Genomic DNA, 18,532 nt, shown 5'->3' with positions numbered 1-18,532 from the left:
TTTGTAAGCAACGGTGCCGTAAATTTCGTGTTTCAGGAAATAGAACTGAAATCAGTAGACTATATTCTTTAATTGTCAAACGACTGAGAAAAGTATTCTTGGGAAAATCAGTACTAACTTCAAACTCACATGAGAGGCTCGAAATATTTAACAAAAAAAAACGAACTGAAATGGCCGAAAGACCGAAACGCCCACTTTCCTCCTACATGCTGTGGCTCAGCAGTATCCGTGAGTCCATAAAAGAAGATAACCCCGGGATCAAAGTAACCGAGGTGACTAGGAAGGCAGGTGAATTATGGCGTTCAATGACGGACAAGTCGGAGTGGGAGGCCAAGGCTGCCAAGGCCAAGGAGGACTACGTTTGCGCCATGAGGGAGTACAAGGCCAATGGTGGCAGCACTGATGGTCAGCAGATGCGCACTAGACGTTCGAAAATAAGCGTCATTAAAAAGCAGAAAGAACAAGTCTCACGCAGATAGGGATAATGTAACAATTAAGAAGTAAACGAACGAGTAGGCGTAGCACCACCATCTTCAGTGACACGCACAGTATCCTCACAAAAAACACTAACATCAAAAAGCTTCAAGCAAATATACAATGTAAAATACAATCAATGTTTTCCCAATGTTGTAAGCGATAATATATTTCCATTCAATAAAAGCTTAAAAAAAAGAAAACAAAAAAAAGGAAAAAGGAACGATCAGTTGTGCCACACAAAACACTTCAACTTAATTTCGTTTCAATTTCACTTTAGGATTCCACACATGCCTGTTCTGAGTTATTTCAAAAACACCGACGATCTTGCTAGTGTTTTGTCTAAAATCAGTAATGAAATCGCACTTTTACGTGAAAAGTTCGGTTGATACATAAGTGTTGAATTTGTAATTAAACTGCAATTAAAATTATTAATTTATTAATTAATAAACTAAAACATTTCGTGGACTTAATTGGTAAAATGTAGATTTTTATGAAACACAAGTGAAATAACAGGCCTCTTATACAGTAGGCCAAATCGCTTCAGAGTTTTAAAGCTGAGTTTAATTTGCAGTGATGCCCTTTTTTTATACCCTTGCAGAGGGTATTATAATTTTGTCCAAAAGTGTGCAACGCAGTGAAGAAGACATCTCCGACCCTATAAAGTATATATATTCTTGATCAGGATCACCTCCTGAGTTGATATGAGCATGTCCGTCTGTCCGTCTGTCCGTCTGTCTGTTTCTACGCAAACTAGTCTCTCAGTTTTAAAGCTATCGACTGAAAACTTTGCACACACCCTTCTTTCCTTTGCACGCAGTATATAAGTCGGAACGGCCGGGATCGGCCGACTATATCCTATAGCTGCCATATAACTGATTGATCGGAAATGGTATAACTTTGGTGTTTTTAGAGTTAGAGAGTTCTATTTTGACATGAGAGCTATTTTTGGCAAAATATTACGATATGCCAAATTTCATAAGGATCGGCCGACTATATCCTATAGCTGCCATATAACTGAACGATCGGAAATGACCCAACTTTCGTGTTTTTGAAGATAGAAAACTGGAACTTGGTACACATTCTATTTTTAGTCAGTTAATCTGATCTACCAAATTTCATAACGATCGGTTGACTATATCTTATAGCTGACATATAACTGTACGATCGGAAATGGTTTTTGGTAGAAATATGAACTTTCATATTTTTGAAGATAGAAGCTTGGCACTTTTTTTTAGACTTTTTATTGTAATTAATTGGTTTTATCATGATGTAATCATAAGGATCGGCCAACTATATCCGATGTTTGCGATATATATCCGGTTTTAGCTGCAAGGGTATATCAACTTCGGCTCCGCCCGAAGTTAGCTTTGCTTTCTTGTTTCGATTTTAAAGTTCTAATTATTTGAAACCCTATTATTAAGCATTAAATTTTTCTTTGAATTGTGGCTTAATCCTTGATTTTTCACTATTAATTATTAAAAATTTATAAACATTTTAAAAAATGTTTGTTATGCAGCATGGCAGTTTATTCAACTTACACCCCAGGTGGTTTTATTTAGAGTGGTTTCAAATAACAATCTGGTATGTGCTTGCAACAAAAATAAGTAATTTTTTTGCTCACAGTTAAGGTTACAATTTATTTTGAACATTTACATATATGTTGAAAAACTTTGGCTTTACAGCACTGGATGAAGTCGGACTAAAACAGTGGTCGGTAGGGCCGAATCTTTGAATTATGTATTGCACCGTGCTGAGGCTTAAGGGGTTATATACCTTTTTAAGCGAAAAAATTGAGGGAACTTTGGATTTTTATTTCGTATGTGTAGCAATTATTTTATGACACTGAAGTTATTTTTTATTGAAAGTACATGTTTTTATTGAAACAATAAGCGTTTTTTCTTAAAAAAATATAAACAATTTACAAAGTTATGGCAATTCTCTCGGAACCCTTTTTTTTATAGCGGCTTGCGGTGACCACGATAGCAGTCCAGCCGGTCAACCAAAATCCAAAAACCAAAAATTTTTTATTAGTATAATATTATATCCAGTTTGTGAACGATTAGTTTCAAGAATATTTGGTTTTTCCTGCATACAGTAAACATTTTTCCAAAAAATTGATGTTTTCAGTTCTAAAAATTTTATTAAAAAATTTTTTTCTGCGAAATCAAAATGGACGCAAAAAAACTGAATCGTTCACGAACTCGGCACAATCATTACGAATAATTTAAAAAAAAATTGAAGAAGATCGATCAAATAGTTTTTGTGTAATTGTGGTCACGGCGAAGGCACTTTTGGAAAAACACGACTTTGAGATAATCGCATTCAAAGTAGCTTGACGCTGTCCGCAGCTGTGACGAACCGCGCCTCAAAACGCTGTTTTCCTATCGAACTATTATTCGGATTTCCATGAAACTTTGGGAAAATATTCTGTAGGGGATATACTTTAGGATTCAGCAAAAAAAAATTTTTCGTTTTTTTTGAAGAAAAAAAAGGTATATAACCCCTTAAGAAAATCATTTCGGCTATAGCGTGCTGCGTTTTTCCGACCTTAAAATGTTTTAGGACTAATTCCCTTTGCTCGATGGTTGTTGGCGTTTCAAAGCTATCGACTTGAAACTTTGCACACACCGTTCCTTCCTTTGCACGCAGTATATATATAAGTCGGAACTGGGATCGGCTGACTATATGCTATGGCTGCCATACAACTGATTGATCGGAAATGCTATAATTTTGGTTTTTTTGAGTTAGTGATTTCGGATTTTGCATGAGTGCTAGTTGTGGTTTTTGGCGCGCTAAATAATAGCACATTTAAAAGTAAGATTGCCAAAGCTCTACTTAACATTTTAAAACTAAGTAAAATGGAAAATATTAGTGGAGGTATGTAAAATTTAAGTGTTTAATTCAATATTTGTTTAATGTGATGTGTCTTTATGTATATGTTCTTTTCTAAAGTTTTATATTAAACAATTTTAATCTAGCATTTTTTGTGTTTCGTGAAATACACGTAGGTTGGATTGTGCCGAATCATAAAAACTATTAACGCAGTTTCGTTTTTGAATTTATTTACAATACGATAGCATAAACCTTTTTTGATTTAATAAGAAGTAAGGAAATGCTTCATTTAATAATTAATTGTGTATAATTATTTGAGTCTATAGTTATTTGGTAAGTTATCAGTTTAATGCAAATTTATACAAATTCCATTAGTGTTAGCGTTCAAATTAAACGATATTAGCGCCAAGACAAGACGACGGGCGGTAGTAATACTCAAAAACACCGAAATATCCTTTAAAAATATTGAACCGAAATATCATCACTACTCGTTAGAAGAATAAAAAGCCCACAAGAACAGTTGATCCAACCTACCAAATTTCATTAGGATCGGCCGAGTATATCCTATAGCTGCCATATAGCTGAACGATCGGAAATGGTACTTGGTAGAAATATCAACTTTCGTATTTTTGAAGATAGAAGTTTGGAACTTTTTTTAGATTTTTTATTTTAGTTAATTAGTTTTATTATGATGTAATCATAAGGATCAGCCAACTATATCCGATGTTTGCGATATATATCCGGTTTTAACTGCAAGGGTATGTAAACTTCGGCTCCGCCCGAAGTTAGCTTTCCTTTCTTGTTTAATCTAATATTTGGTCGGGCCACTCTTTTGTTTTTTTACTGCCTGTAAACGGTTTCCCCTAGATTTCACAAATTTTGTTGTGGTTTCAACAGGAATTTTCCTTTACTCCTCCAGTAAGACAGTTTTCAGCTCATTTTTGCTCGTTATTTTCTTTTTACGGATCGATTCGTCCAAAATCACCCACTAGTTCTCAAAAACGTTGAAGTCTGGAGACTGTGCTGGTGTTTTTATTACATGTGGAAAGTTTAAGACCCACCAAAGCTACACATTGCCAGCAGTGTGCTTGTCTTGATAAAACCTAAGTCCTAAGCATACGCAAGATTTCTGCGCTTCGGGCTAGATTTTTTTTTAAATGGTGAGGCTCACCATAGCATCCATAGCTCCGTCAATGGAAACCAAGTTTCCGACTCCAGACGTAGCCATACAGGCCCAAACCATAATATGTCCGACTCCGTGCTTGACCATAGCTTTAAGGTTTTTAGGTTCGAGCATTCGCACGCCGCCAAACATATTGCCTGTTATCAAATCCGAAAAGGTTAAACTTGGATTCGTCCGCAAAAATCACGTCACGTCTCCTTCACGAACTTGACATGTTCAATCATAATTTTCTTACTGATAAACGGTTTCCTACTGATAAAGGAGAAGTTATCCCAAAATCTATGAGGTATTTATATTATTGTTAAAGATCATAGAGTAGATATTGAATAGAAATACACATTTTATATTCTTTAAATTTTTTACATGTCCAGCTTTAATTTTTTATGATATAGATACAATATTTTTTGTAATATTGTATATATGCATATTATATATTTAATGTAAACATACAGGGTGACAATAAATACCCCGGACAAACATTTTTGATCATAACTTTTGAAGGGACTGTATTTGAGAAAAAATGCAGATGCACAACTATTAAATAGGTATTGTGTTAACATATATTCAGCCGGTTTCGAAGTGGCTTCCTTGTGCTGCGATGCAGAGCCCTAAACGTTTCTGGAAATTTAGCGCATTGGGCCGCAGGTCTTCTTCCGATAATCGATCCCATTCTCGGAGCAATGATTGCTTCAGCGCCTCCAAGCTTATGTGGCGTTTAGCACATGCCCTGGACTCCAAAATAGACCACACACTGTAGTCCATCGGATTAAGATCTGGCGAGTATGGTGGTCATTCACTGGATGCGATAAAGTCCGATAAAGGAAAATTGGCTTTGCACCAGTCCTGAGTCAATTTGGCTCTATGGGCTTGCGCTGAATCCTGTTGAAACGTCTACTCCGTATCACCGAAGTGCTGCTGGGCCCAAGGAAGCACAACAGTTTTCAAAATGTCCCGGTTACACTCCTGATTGATTTTGACCCCTTGATCGATGAAAACAAGGGGTGTTTTGCCGGTGGCGCATATTCCTCCCCAAACCATTACCATAACCATAAAGACTGCTCACATTGACGGCGCTCGATTATTGCAGAGGTACCTGGAGCTTCAGCCGACCAGCTTCCGTCATTTTGGTGATTGTGCGCCTGTTGGATGGTGAATATCTTCTCGTCCGTGAAGAGAATACGCTCCCATTTTTGACCTGCGGCGCGACGCTTTAGCTGACGGCATCTTTGGAGTCTCACGCGCTTATTGTCATCCGTAAGAAGATGCACTTTTTGGAGCTTGTAGGGCCTGAGATTAAGTTCATTTTTTGCAATCAACCGAACACTTTCTCGATTCACTCCGATTTCACGGGCTATTTTTCTGACCGAGACTCTGCAATTCCGAGTGATAAGCTTTTTCACGATCCGCGACGGGGACGGTCATAAACGTGGCCAAGTTCATTAAATCGTTTGTTTTGGTATGCCCAGCAAACGAACAATGTCGCATTGGTGATTTCCTTGTTGAAACAGTTTTAAAATTGCACAACGATTGTTAGACATCTCGAAACAAATATCAAATTGATGGGAATCATAAAAATGTAATTATATTTTTTTCAGAAAAGTACAAGCTCTCGATAAATGCATTTATTTAAGGGCTGCATAATAACACATTTATAATAGATTGTTTCAAAGTTTGTCCGGGTTATTTATTGTCACCCAGTATTATAGACTATCGTAAAGTCTGAATAGCGGGTATGGGGGAACTCTCATTTAATATTTGTAAGCAACGGTGCCGTAAATTTCGTGTTTCAGGAAATAGAACTGAAATCAGTAGACTATATTCTTTAATTGTCAAACGACTGAGAAAAGTATTCTTGGGAAAATCAGTACTAACTTCAAACTCACATGAGAAGCTCGAAATATTTAACAAAAAAAAACGAACTGAAATGGCCGAAAGACCGAAACGCCCACTTTCCTCCTACATGCTGTGGCTCAGCAGTATCCGTGAGTCCATAAAAGAAGATAACCCCGGGATCAAAGTAACCGAGGTGACTAGGAAGGCAGGTGAATTATGGCGTTCAATGACGGACAAGTCGGAGTGGGAGGCCAAGGCTGCCAAGGCCAAGGAGGACTACGTTTGCGCCATGAGGGAGTACAAGGCCAATGGTGGCAGCACTGATGGTCAGCAGATGCGCACTAGACGTTCGAAAATAAGCGTCATTAAAAAGCAGAAAGAACAAGTCTCACGCAGATAGGGATAATGTAACAATTAAGAAGTAAACGAACGAGTAGGCGTAGCACCACCATCTTCAGTGACACGCACAGTATCCTCACAAAAAACACTAACATCAAAAAGCTTCAAGCAAATATACAATGTAAAATACAATCAATGTTTTCCCAATGTTGTAAGCGATAATATATTTCCATTCAATAAAAGCTTAAAAAAAAGAAAACAAAAAAAAGGAAAAAGGAACGATCAGTTGTGCCACACAAAACACTTCAACTTAATTTCGTTTCAATTTCACTTTAGGATTCCACACATGCCTGTTCTGAGTTATTTCAAAAACACCGACGATCTTGCTAGTGTTTTGTCTAAAATCAGTAATGAAATCGCACTTTTGCGTGAAAAGTTCGGTTGATACATAAGTGTTGAATTTGTAATTAAACTGCAATTAAAATTATTAATTTATTAATTAATAAACTAAAACATTTCGTGGACTTAATTGGTAAAATGTAGATTTTTATGAAACACAAGTGAAATAACAGGCCTCTTATACAGTAGGCCAAATCGCTTCAGAGTTTTAAAGCTGAGTTTAATTTGCAGTGATGCCCTTTTTTTTCGATTTTAAAGTTCTAATTATTTGAAACCCTATTATTAAGCATTCAATTTTTCTTTGAATTGTGGCTTAATCCTTGATTTTTCACTATTAATTATTAAAAATTTATAAACATTTTAAAAAATGTTTGTTATGCAGCATGGCAGTTTATTCAACTTACACCCCAGGTGGTTTTATTTAGAGTGGTTTCAAATAACAATCTGGTATGTGCTTGCAACAAAAATAAGTAATTTTCTTGCTCACAGTTAAGGTTACAATTTATTTTGAACATTTACATATATGTTGAAAAACTTTGGCTTTATAGCACTGGATGAAGTCGGACTAAAACAGTGGTCGGTAGGGCCGAATCTTTGAATTATGTATTGCACCGTGCTGAGGCTTAAGAAAATCATTTCGGCTATAGCGTGCTGCGTTTTTCCGACCTTAAAATGTTTTAGGACTAATTCCCTTTGCTCGATGGTTGTTGGCGTTTCAAAGCTATCGACTTGAAACTTTGCACACACCGTTCCTTCCTTTGCACGCAGTATATATATAAGTCGGAACTGGGATCGGCTGACTATATGCTATGGCTGCCATACAACTGATTGATCGGAAATGCTATAATTTTGGTTTTTTTGAGTTAGTGATTTCGGATTTTGCATGAGTGCTAGTTGTGGTTTTTGGCGCGCTAAATAATAGCACATTTAAAAGTAAGATTGCCAAAGCTCTACTTAACATTTTAAAACTAAGTAAAATGGAAAATATTAGTGGAGGTATGTAAAATTTAAGTGTTTAATTCAATATTTGTTTAATGTGATGTGTCTTTATGTATATGTTCTTTTCTAAAGTTTTATATTAAACAATTTTAATCTAGCATTTTTTGTTTCGTGAAATACACGTAGGTTGGATTGTGCCGAATCATAAAAACTATTAACGCAGTTTCGTTTTTGAATTTATTTACAATACGATAGCATAAACCTTTTTTGATTTAATAAGAAATTTTGTGTATAATTATTTGAGTCTATAGTTATTTGGTTAGTTATCAGTTTAATGCAAATTTATACACATTCCATTCAGTGGTGTCACTTTTTTCTGAGCAAAAAAAGCTGGATCAACGAAACAAAAAAGCTAAAAAAAAGCGGAATACCAGAGAAAAAAAGTTAAGAAAAAAACTGATTTTTATAAGGCAATGTACTGCATGTTATTCACTAATAAGCCCTCAGTTTCACTTAACATAAAATATATGGGTAATTCTCTAACGGATATCATTACAAAGAAACCAAAAAAAAACAATAATGTACAAAAATTAAGATCTATATTATATTTAAGATGTCGTCAATATTATCATCATCATCAGTTGGATAAAATTTCTTGTCTTCAATTGTAGATAGGCAGCTGGGTGGTATATTATAGTTAAAACAGCACATATTGTGTCGACTCAGCCCGTACCTCAAATTTTAAGTAAATTAATTTATAATTTTAAGATACAAATTAAAATATGGACCTTATACTCAGTATAGCGTTTAACGTTTCAACGCTCATGTTATTTCGAATTTTCGGTTTTATTAAATGTACTTGGCTGAATAACCGCTCGACGGCGGCATTCGACCAAGGCAGGACTGCATTTGCAGAGCAACTGAAGCCAATTCCTGAAAACGGCAGTTTCCGCCAGAATCCCGATATTTAAGAACTTCAGCCCAGAACTTAACAGTATCATCGACATTTTCCCACTCTACCATGGTTATGTCGTTGTACAGTCGTTAAATTTTATCTATATTAGGAGTACCAAAATAATCAAGGATTGGAGAGATTTGTTTCTTTTTGATTTTTAAAATATTTTCAACAGAGAATGCATCAAAAAGTAAACAAAAAAAAAAAGCTGCGTAAATTTGCTCAAAAAGCCAGAATTCCCGCTGCCCGCTGTTTTCATGTTTTTCCCGCAATCACGCTTCAAAAAAACCCAGATCTGACGGGAAAAAAGCGGAAATGACACCACTGATTCCATTAGTGTTAGCGTTCAAATTAAACGATATTAGCGCCAAGACAAGACGACGGGCGGTAGTAATACTCAAAAACACCGAAATATCCTTTAAAAATATTGAACCGAAATATCATCACTACTCGTTAGAAGAATAAAAAGCCCACAAGAACAGTTGATCCAACCTACCAAGTTTCATTAGGATCGGCCGAGTATATCCTATAGCTGCCATATAACTGAACGATCGGAAATGACCCAACTTTCGTGTTTTTGAAGATAGAAAGCTGGAACTTGGTACAGATTCTATTCTATATTCCGGTTTTAACTGCAAGGGTATATCAACTTCGGCTCCGCCCGAAGTTAGCTTTCCTTTCTTGTTATAGCTACCCTTGCTGAAGCTTTTTGCAGATCAAAGCTCGAAAGAGAGGCTCTTTGAGAGAATAGATTGAGTCGGAACCTTTTACTTGAGGTGTCAGTTGACATGGAAGGCTTTGGGTCTCAATTAATCGAGGTGACAAGAAAATGTGAAGTGGGTTCCCATTTAAGAATGTTTTGATCTGTTTAGTTTTAATTCACTTAAAAGGAGTGAGAAAGATTTGAGTCGGGATTTCTGTTTACCCAAATATTGTTTTGGTTTTCAATCTGAAGTGACTCTTAATAATTGGAAATCTGAAATGAGGCTGTTTTTACAAAAATTGGAATGAGGCTATTTGCAGCTGCGTTACGAATTTCAATACAAAAGGCTTCAGCTTCGGTTTACAAAATTTACTGATATACACTTAAAGAAATTTTGTTGATATGTTACTATATGTATGTCTTCCCACGCTTCACTCTAGTTCCGGTGTCCTAGCAGATAATTTATGTATTACCAAATCTTTGGAATACTCATTTACAGTTTGAATCTCCTATTTTACTCGTTTATTTTGAGTTTAAATTATAATTGGAATTTCACGGTCTACACAATATACATAATCTTTATTGGCTATTACAGGATCAAACCCACATACATATGTGGCATAAAATCTGCCAAGTCCAAACCACGTTTGAGGGGATTCTGGCCCCATAATTTCCAAAATAACCTTTTCCAATTAACATCAGTTTGGACTCATCTATCAAAGGATATTACGCCACTTGGCAGTTGCTCCTAATATAATGGCTGCATTTGTACATCACACCAGGAAATTCTTCAGATCGGTGATCAGAGATTGGACATCAGAACGAGAGGAAAAGTGTGTCTTTGTGTTTTCGAAAACAGTATTTAAAGACTCCTTTAAGACCCAGATTTTTTAAAAGATTTCTTTCACAGACACACATAATTATTTTCACTTTTCATAATTCATTCTATAACTAATGATAATTAGGTAACTTTAGAATGGAATGGATACTCACTAATTTTACCGATTTCACCTGATGAGGTAAGAAAAAATAAATAAAATTTAAGAAACCTTAAAATCGTATTATTTATTTAAAAAGTAAGCTCAAACTAGCCTTGCAATAAATGTCGTCGGTATTGGGTAGGTCTCAATGGAGAAACAGATTATAGACTTGACAAAAATTAAGTCGATCGAAACATTCATGCTAAACCTCTCAAATACCGGCGACTCATACTTTTTCTTATTTTTTGGAAGTAAGCTCAGAACAAAATTCTATCCGGTAATCTCTCCCCCCTCCGACTAAAATCTCCGATTAAAAACCAAAACAGAGAACCATATTTTGTGCAACTAAAGCAACAAAAACCCAATGCATAAATGAGGCACCAAGTAATTACTCGAACCAATTAGGCGAATAGTAGCAGAAGATATTGACTTTGGAATTAGAGAAGATCAGAGGATACATACACATATATAAGTGACCCTAAAAATACTGAACAGTAGACTTAAAACCAGGGAAATGAACAACCAAGATACGTATTGTTGCGCATTTGATTCGGAAAATTCCTGTCGAAGTAATAACTTTGAGTTCCGGGTAAGTTGGGCCACTTTCAGAACTAACTATCTGGTTTTGGTCACCAATCGTATAATCGCCTTGTAGTTCTCAGGTCCGGAGTCTATTCCAAATGCGGTCAAGCGCTATAATGCTATGCGTGGAGCTGAATTGGCCCAGCTGAGACGTCAACGTGATTCGGGTAAGCACGGTGTAGCCACCATGCCGCGTTTCTGTAAGGTTCGTCGTCCGGGTCAAGATATCACCGGTATGGTCACATCCCGGGATCTGGACGTCGTCACCCAGCTATCCCTAGACTCGGAGCCCATTTCCTATGAGTCCGGGGAGTCCAACGACGAAGAAACCAACTCTTTTGATGCTCGCAAGCGACATGATGAAGTTCAATCGCCAGGAACCTACTCTGTCAATGATCCTCAATCCATGCGCTTGTGCGGCGGAGCTGATGCTGAAGATTTTTCAAAAGCGAAGTCGAAGGGGAAAAAAAAGAATCCTCAGTCGCTGACAAAGCCAAAGAAACGTCGCATCCAGAATACCAAGGATAAATGTCACACGTTCGAGAGACTTGAAGAGCTACACCGCGAGGTCTGTGCCGAGTTGCAATCAATGGAGGAACCCGTACCCCAGAGCCCAGTACCCAACAAGACCACAGCCAAAAAAGCAATGAAGACCCGACGCAGTAAGGTTAAGAAGCCCAAGGTAGAACAGTACAATTTTCGGTCAGGGGACGAGGGCGATGGCGACAGTTCGATGGTCGACCCAAACTTGGTTTCGTTTGAGGACTACCACCATCCGGAAGCCAAGTGGGTGGACATAATGCCATCGGCTATGATGTCACAGGCCATCAAGGTGAACGTTTGCAAGGCCCAGAACGCCACGCCACTTACTGCCTACCAGTTCATGGAACAGCACGGAAGCCTGGAACCGGAGCCACTTGGTCCCTTCTTTCTCGAGGACAGTGATCTGGAGTATGAGTACGCGGATCGCCAGGGCTACTTCCGCTACAGGGAGCCGCGTCCCAGATATCCCTCAAGCGAGTTAGACGCCACCGATACGGACGTGGATCACATCGAGAAAAGGAACGCGCCTTGCTTCGTGGAGCTAGAAAAGCGTCCGTACCGGCTTAGTCTATTGCGAAGTCTTTCGCCCATGAGGTACACCTCCCAGCGATCGGAGGAGACGTTGAGGACTCAGTCACCCGGAGACGAGACTCGTGGGTGCAAGACCCCTAAGGCTCAGAAAATAGATACGTCCTTGTTGGATCTTCAGAGTAGTCCCAAGACTTCCCCCAATAATAAATCGAAGGGCAATGCAACCCAAAAAGCCACCAAGGGACGTACTTGTAAAGGAGCAGGCAACAAGACCCTAGTGACAAAGGGTAACCCCACAGCCAAGGCCAACACCAAACTTCGGACATCAAGGAACCGACGTCCAGTCAAGTCTGGAGTTTTTGGACTAGCAGCAGTATCTGCAGTAGGTGGGGGTTCCGCAGAAATCGCCCCCTCGGCATTCCAGGTTCGTCAGCCTGGTGGTTCCAACATAAACGCATCCATGACGGCCTTGATGACCCAAGCACCCCTCGCCACCTCACCGGAACGTCAGAGTAAGCGTCGTAGGCCCCGAACTGTCGTCTACAGCAAATCTTTGGAGGACTTGAAGTTCGAGAAACTGGGAATCTACAACAAGATCACCATGACCCAGGAGAGAATCATCAACTCCCTGGACAAACTGCAAAACAGTCTCCTGCACCTTCAAGTACCCCATTGCAATGCCCAGGAACGTCAAAAGCGTCAGAGGAATGCCTTCGAGTTTTGTGTGCGCTTTTCAAGGAATTTCCTGTATCCCCTCAAGGGCATGATCGACGATGTCCGGTTTACCTCCGTGGCTAGTTTCAATAGCGCCACTTCCAATGAAGCCTGCCAGCGAGTGGTCTGTGTGTACGGACTGATGCAGCAATCGATTCAGACCTACCAACGTCAACTGCGCTACTTCCTCCTGGAGAAGGTGCCCCAGAAGCTGAGTGCCCTTATTGAAATGATATATACTATGACCAATTGCTGTCTGGACAAGGGAATGCTGGACCGTCACGATCCAGTTGTGGAGTGCCTGTTGGAACGCTGCACTCGGTTTATGAGCTTCATAGAGGACATGCAGGAGGAGCGCTTCAAGCTAGCCAGAGAGACTTTGAGACGCCTTCAGAAACACTGCCACGTCCGAGGACATGCTCATGCTCTGGGGAATCCCCGGCACCACAGTCACAATCGGAGTCATGCGAGGAAGAAGCCCAAGTCCAAGGCTGTTCCACCGAAGAGGGTGCCAACCCAACCCAGGCAGGAGAAGCTGCGTTCCCACGAGCGCTACGACCTCAAGATGTGTCTCAACGACCTGAAGCTCTACGAGCCGCGTTTGGTGCCAAAGGAACATCAGACCGGAAAGAAGAATCAAAACCGCAACCAGAGTCGAGTTCGTCGCATCATTCGAAGCACAACGAATGCAAACTCCAATCCTGTAGGACTTGGCCCGACAATCGTCGAGCTACCGTCCGACCTAGAGCTTCAAAGCAACCGAGAGGAGGTCCAAACCCAAATGCAAATGGGCATGGCCGGCGACAGAGCTATCGTCAGCAGTTCCCTCAGCAATGTAGCGCTGACTGCCCAGGGAGACGCCGTGGCGAACCATTCCCTAGCCTGGCCGGAACCAAGAGTGAAAGAATTCCGGGAGGATCAGCTGCATCAAGCACTTTTGGATGCATTCCGTTTGGTTTCCCGATCGCAAGTCCAACAAGTCTTGGATCCCCTTATGCGATCTCTCGGCGTCGTCCTCAGCGAAAACTTTGGCGAGGGCTTAAGCTCAGGAACAGGACTAAGGCGTTCTGATTCGGGAAACAATTACCACCCCCATGACAACAACCAGTAGAAGATGTCCATGTAACTTCATACATTTCCCTCACATCCAGGACTGTCGGTTCCCCCAAATTGTTCAATCAGTAGTTCTTCTATGCTTCGTACTTTCGTTGGTGAAATGCGAAACTAAATTGTTAAGTATCAAGTACGCTCACAAAATAAACGCTCATTTTATTGGATCATTCATGGAAATAGGAATTTTAAATTGTATTTCGTATGGGGTTTTGTGGACTTGTTGTTTCGTAGAGGAATTCCAAGCGACATAGATCTAACATGGAAATTGGTTTAAACTTTTAAGGTAAAACAATGGTTATTTACTTGTAAGTGTTGGTTTTGAATATTGCTTATAAGTGCAGGTTAATTTATTGATAGCCTTGAAACATACACATGGATGCGATGGTTCACACTTTACTTTAGTTATAGTTTATTCATAGTTTCCCAGTTTAGTTTAGTTTATTTAATTTGGTTTTCATACCATTCTGAATCGAATTTAACGTAGTTCTTATTTTCTGAAGCTCGGTCCTGAGCGTAAGTAATATTTCCTTATTTTTCCTCAATCTCCTTTCGTGACTCCTCCAATCCAAATAAAATTATTCTTAAGACTTTCCTTCAGAGCCTATTCGGATCTTATAACATGTAATCGTCCTCGAAATCCTCCTCCGAGTCACTAAGCTAAAAACTTTTGTAACTGATCACAAAAACTTTTGTAACTGAGGAATAATTTTTTACCTTCACAAGGAATTTGTCGGGCTACATAGTCAACACACAATATTTTTTGGGAGAAACGAATAAAAATAGGATAAAAAAAGATACTCCGCGGAAGTAGGATTAAGAAAGTCTAAATTCTGGCGGAGACGAAGTTAATATACCCTTGCAGTTAATATCGGATATACAATCGCAAACATCGGTTGATTGGTTGACCTTTATGAGAATATCATAATATAACCAATTTACTACAATAAAAAATCGGAAAAAAGTCCCAAGCTTCTATCTTCAAAAATACCAAAGTTGGTATTTTTACCAAATAAAAAAAAACCAATTACCAATTTTTTGTTTTACCAATTTTTACCAAAAAAATTAGTTTTTTTCATTTATTTTTTGTAATAAATGTTGTTATTTTTTGTTAAAATTTGTTATTTTATGATTTTCTCATAAAAAACTATAAAAAACGGTTTTCTCGGCCAACTATATTCGACTTTTGCGATTTATATCTGGCATATCAACTTAGCTTTCCTTTCTTGTTATTTTTTTATTGTAATAAATTGGTTACTATATTATGATATTCTCATGAGGGTTTAAATTGGTTTAAACTGTATCCAATGTTTGCGATATATATCCGGTTGTAACTGCAAGGGTACATAAACTTCGCCTTCGCTCGAAGTTAGCTTTCCTTTCTTGTTTAATTTTATTCTTTAATAAAAAAAAAACACCCGTTCATCCATCAAAGAACAATCCATTCTTTAATGCCACCAAAAATCTTTTTAATATTTTAAATAAACGTTTTTCCATATACATAGATATGTATAGGATAGCTATGGTTAGCCGTAGGACAGTTAGGACCTAATACTTTGGTGAGAAGGGCAAAGGTGAGAAGGGCGTGCGCAAAATACCAAAGTAATCAAGTCCCTTATTGGCTTACTTCTGCCAATAATAAATATTTCAGTAAAAATAATAATATATAATATTATATATACATATTTACATATACCCTTCCCGAAGCTGTGAGCGAAAGCTTTCAAAAAGCTTTTATTCTCTGTGTGAAAAAAATTTAAATCATAAATAATCATTATATTTGATAGTTGACATAAAACATATTTAGTAAATAACTTAATACACACATTTTTTAATTGCCAAAGATAAGGCGACTTTAACGTGATGGGAAAAAGCTTAAAAAGTATTTTTCAAGGTATGTACATATATGTACGTATATGCATACATATTATTCCCGATTATTATACACGTCATTGTACGATCTCCGTACAATGACGTGTATAATTGGGCTTCTTGTTGTTTAAGAAAAATAGAAGAAGAATATACAAAATTATTTTTTCTTATCAAATGATTTTTGATCTTTGACATCACATCCGTATGCATTCGATCATAGGCACTTATAGCCCCTATTCCGAAGAAAGCACTCGCATGGAGACTGATCGTCTTATCAGAAACCTTCAAGCTCAAGCTGGATGATTTAAAAAGCCGGAGCCACGAGTCTCACAGCATCAGTTGAAATTTTCCAAGTGACTCTTAAAGATGAAAGTTTCGTTCAAACTCTAAATTAATAAATTTGACTATCTCGATATTATAATAAATAAAAAATATGAGGAAATCGAGCTATTAAAATATCAAAATAAGGATCTAAAAGAGGACATTGAGCTTAGAATGTTAAAAAATAAATTTAGCAAAGGCAGTGAACAAATTGGAGAAATAATAAAAGCTGGAGCAAAGTTAACAAACCAGCTGGCTTGTATTAATAATCAAAGGAAGTCGGAAACAACAACCCAAGGTATGCTTATAATGTCCTGTAATTTGCAAATTAGAACATCGAATGCCTTAGCTCTTTCAGATAGTTGCTCACGAAGCCAAAATGAAACCTATTTAAATATCAACTATATGGATTATGCAACTGGATTTGAAGAAGTCGGAATGGATGATTGCGATGAGTTCCACATAGGACTCGATAGATTCCTCCTTGTGCGATACCTTTATGAAATTATATGTTAAATGTGACAACTTTGCTGTTGGGAATCTAAGCGAAGGATTTATGGTAAAAGATACTGGCGTGTGTTCAAAATGTATTACCACTTCTTATTCAAATTCATATAATCAATCATCCATATATCGAAAATGTAGTACCCTTCCTATGGCTTAGGTATGAGTCTCCAGAACACACTCCAGTATCTTTCACCTTATATCCTTCGCTTCGATTGCCAACAACAAAGTTGTCACATTTAACGTATAATTCCATAAAGATATCTCATGAGGCTTTCCAAGATTGATTTCAATCTAATCGTAATTTGACAATGGAATTAGGCTTTGGCTGGTAGTTCGATTCTATGTGAGTATTTTTGTCTTATTTTGTTATAACCTGCAGAGTGTATTATCATTTTGGTCAAAAGTACGCAGTAAACACATCGAAGACATCTCCGACATTGTTTGTAGATATGTATGTACATATGTCGGCGAAGGAGGGTTAGATTCATCCGCCATTTTATATTTTTCTAGCGAGTCTCAATGATCTTTCTACGTCCGTAAAAAAATACTTTATTAATTAATATAACAAGAAAAAAATTTACGAATCTACAAAAAAGAAAAAACTTTTTATATGAAACTAAAAAAAAAGCAATTCTGGCGTCGAAGCTTATTTCGTGCCAAAACAATGAGCTATTAAATATTATATGTATGTATGTACTTCTTAAATTTAATATTTTGTCAGGCCTCCCTTTTGATTTTTTACTGCTTGTATTTGTTTCCCGTAGATTGCATAACTTTTGTGGTTTCAACAGGAATTTTCCTCGAACTTGAGCCCATTTTTGTTCGTTTTTTTGCTTTATCGAATCGCCTGGTCCAAAATCTCAAACAAATTCTCAATAACGTTAAGGTGTGGAGACTGTGCTGGTGTTTTTATTACATGTGCTTGGGTTCATTGTCTTGTAACCCTAAATCGGTCCAGTATACCAAAGTTTTCTGCGCTTTGTGCTAAATTTTCTTTTAAACATTGAGGTACACTTTAGCATCCATAATTTCGTCACTGAAAACCAATCTTGAGTCAACATAAGCACGTCCAGACGTATTGTCTGTTTCGAGCTAGTTATTAAGATATCAACTTGAAACTTTGGACACATCCCTTTTTCCATTGTAGTACATAAGTCGGAACGGCCAGGATCTGCCGACTGTATCCTCTAGCTGCCATATACATAGTAAATGATTGATAGTAAGTGTCATAACTTTCGTATTTACAAAGATAGAAGCTTCCTTTCTTGTTATTACATTGTCAATACAATCCTATAGATTTTTTTTTTGACCAACTGACAGAATTTACTCAATCCTTTCTTGTTTTACCTTTTATTTAATCTGTAAAAGTATATTTTTAAAATAAGTTATTTTAAATAACAGATACGAAATAATATTTTTTGTAAAATCTTTCATTTGATAGAACTTTTGCCGACATGGTGTGTACTTCTGTAAAAATTCATATCCGAAGAAAAAACTAAAAGAGACGAACAGCGATTTTTAATGGCCATGTGATAATTTTGGATGAAAAATAGCCCGAATATTAAATAATATTAATTTAAATCTAATTTTATTTGTAAGATAGAATCGATAATTCCTATACCTTTATACATACATTAAATGTGTAAAATAAACATAATAAACACTGTATATACATATACGAGTACATACTAGACATCTGCATGGATCCACTT

The 18,532-nt window shown here is 37.5% G+C and overlaps 3 protein-coding genes and 1 long non-coding RNA gene across 5 annotated transcripts; all 4 read left to right on the top strand.

Moving 5' to 3' along the window:
• Positions 1-118: 118 nt before the first annotated feature.
• Positions 119-610, top strand: LOC122321933 (high mobility group protein D-like). The gene has a single exon (XM_043213051.2). The coding sequence runs from the start codon at positions 171-173 to the stop codon at positions 477-479; it is 309 nt and encodes a 102-aa protein (XP_043068986.1). The 5' UTR covers positions 119-170; the 3' UTR covers positions 480-610.
• Positions 611-6,240: 5,630 nt separating this feature from the next.
• On the top strand, positions 6,241-6,856 carry LOC108127963 (high mobility group protein D-like). Its single transcript, XM_043213046.2, has one exon. The coding sequence runs from the start codon at positions 6,417-6,419 to the stop codon at positions 6,723-6,725; it is 309 nt and encodes a 102-aa protein (XP_043068981.1). The 5' UTR covers positions 6,241-6,416; the 3' UTR covers positions 6,726-6,856.
• Positions 6,857-10,765: 3,909 nt separating this feature from the next.
• Positions 10,766-14,301, top strand: LOC108127962 (uncharacterized). Its single transcript, XM_017245313.3, has 2 exons — positions 10,766-11,229; positions 11,296-14,301. The coding sequence occupies exons 1-2, from the start codon at positions 11,155-11,157 to the stop codon at positions 14,119-14,121; spliced, it is 2,901 nt and encodes a 966-aa protein (XP_017100802.1). The 5' UTR covers positions 10,766-11,154; the 3' UTR covers positions 14,122-14,301.
• A 1,698-nt stretch (positions 14,302-15,999) lies between these two features.
• LOC108127961 (uncharacterized) lies at positions 16,000-18,513 on the top strand. Of its 2 annotated transcripts, none has more exons than XR_001773461.3 (4): positions 16,000-16,014; positions 16,213-16,611; positions 16,672-17,163; positions 18,262-18,513. It is a non-coding gene; the product is annotated as an uncharacterized lncRNA (long non-coding RNA). The 2 variants fall into 2 exon arrangements; XR_001773460.3 differs by having other exon boundaries at positions 16,663-17,163.
• The last annotated feature ends 19 nt before the right edge of the window (positions 18,514-18,532 follow it).

This window comes from Drosophila bipectinata, chromosome XR, assembly GCF_030179905.1.
Source record: "Drosophila bipectinata strain 14024-0381.07 chromosome XR, DbipHiC1v2, whole genome shotgun sequence".
Classification (NCBI taxonomy): Eukaryota; Metazoa; Arthropoda; class Insecta; order Diptera; family Drosophilidae; genus Drosophila; species Drosophila bipectinata.
The sequence above is the reverse complement of the archived record's forward strand: the minus strand, read 5'-3'. Positions and strand labels throughout refer to the sequence as shown.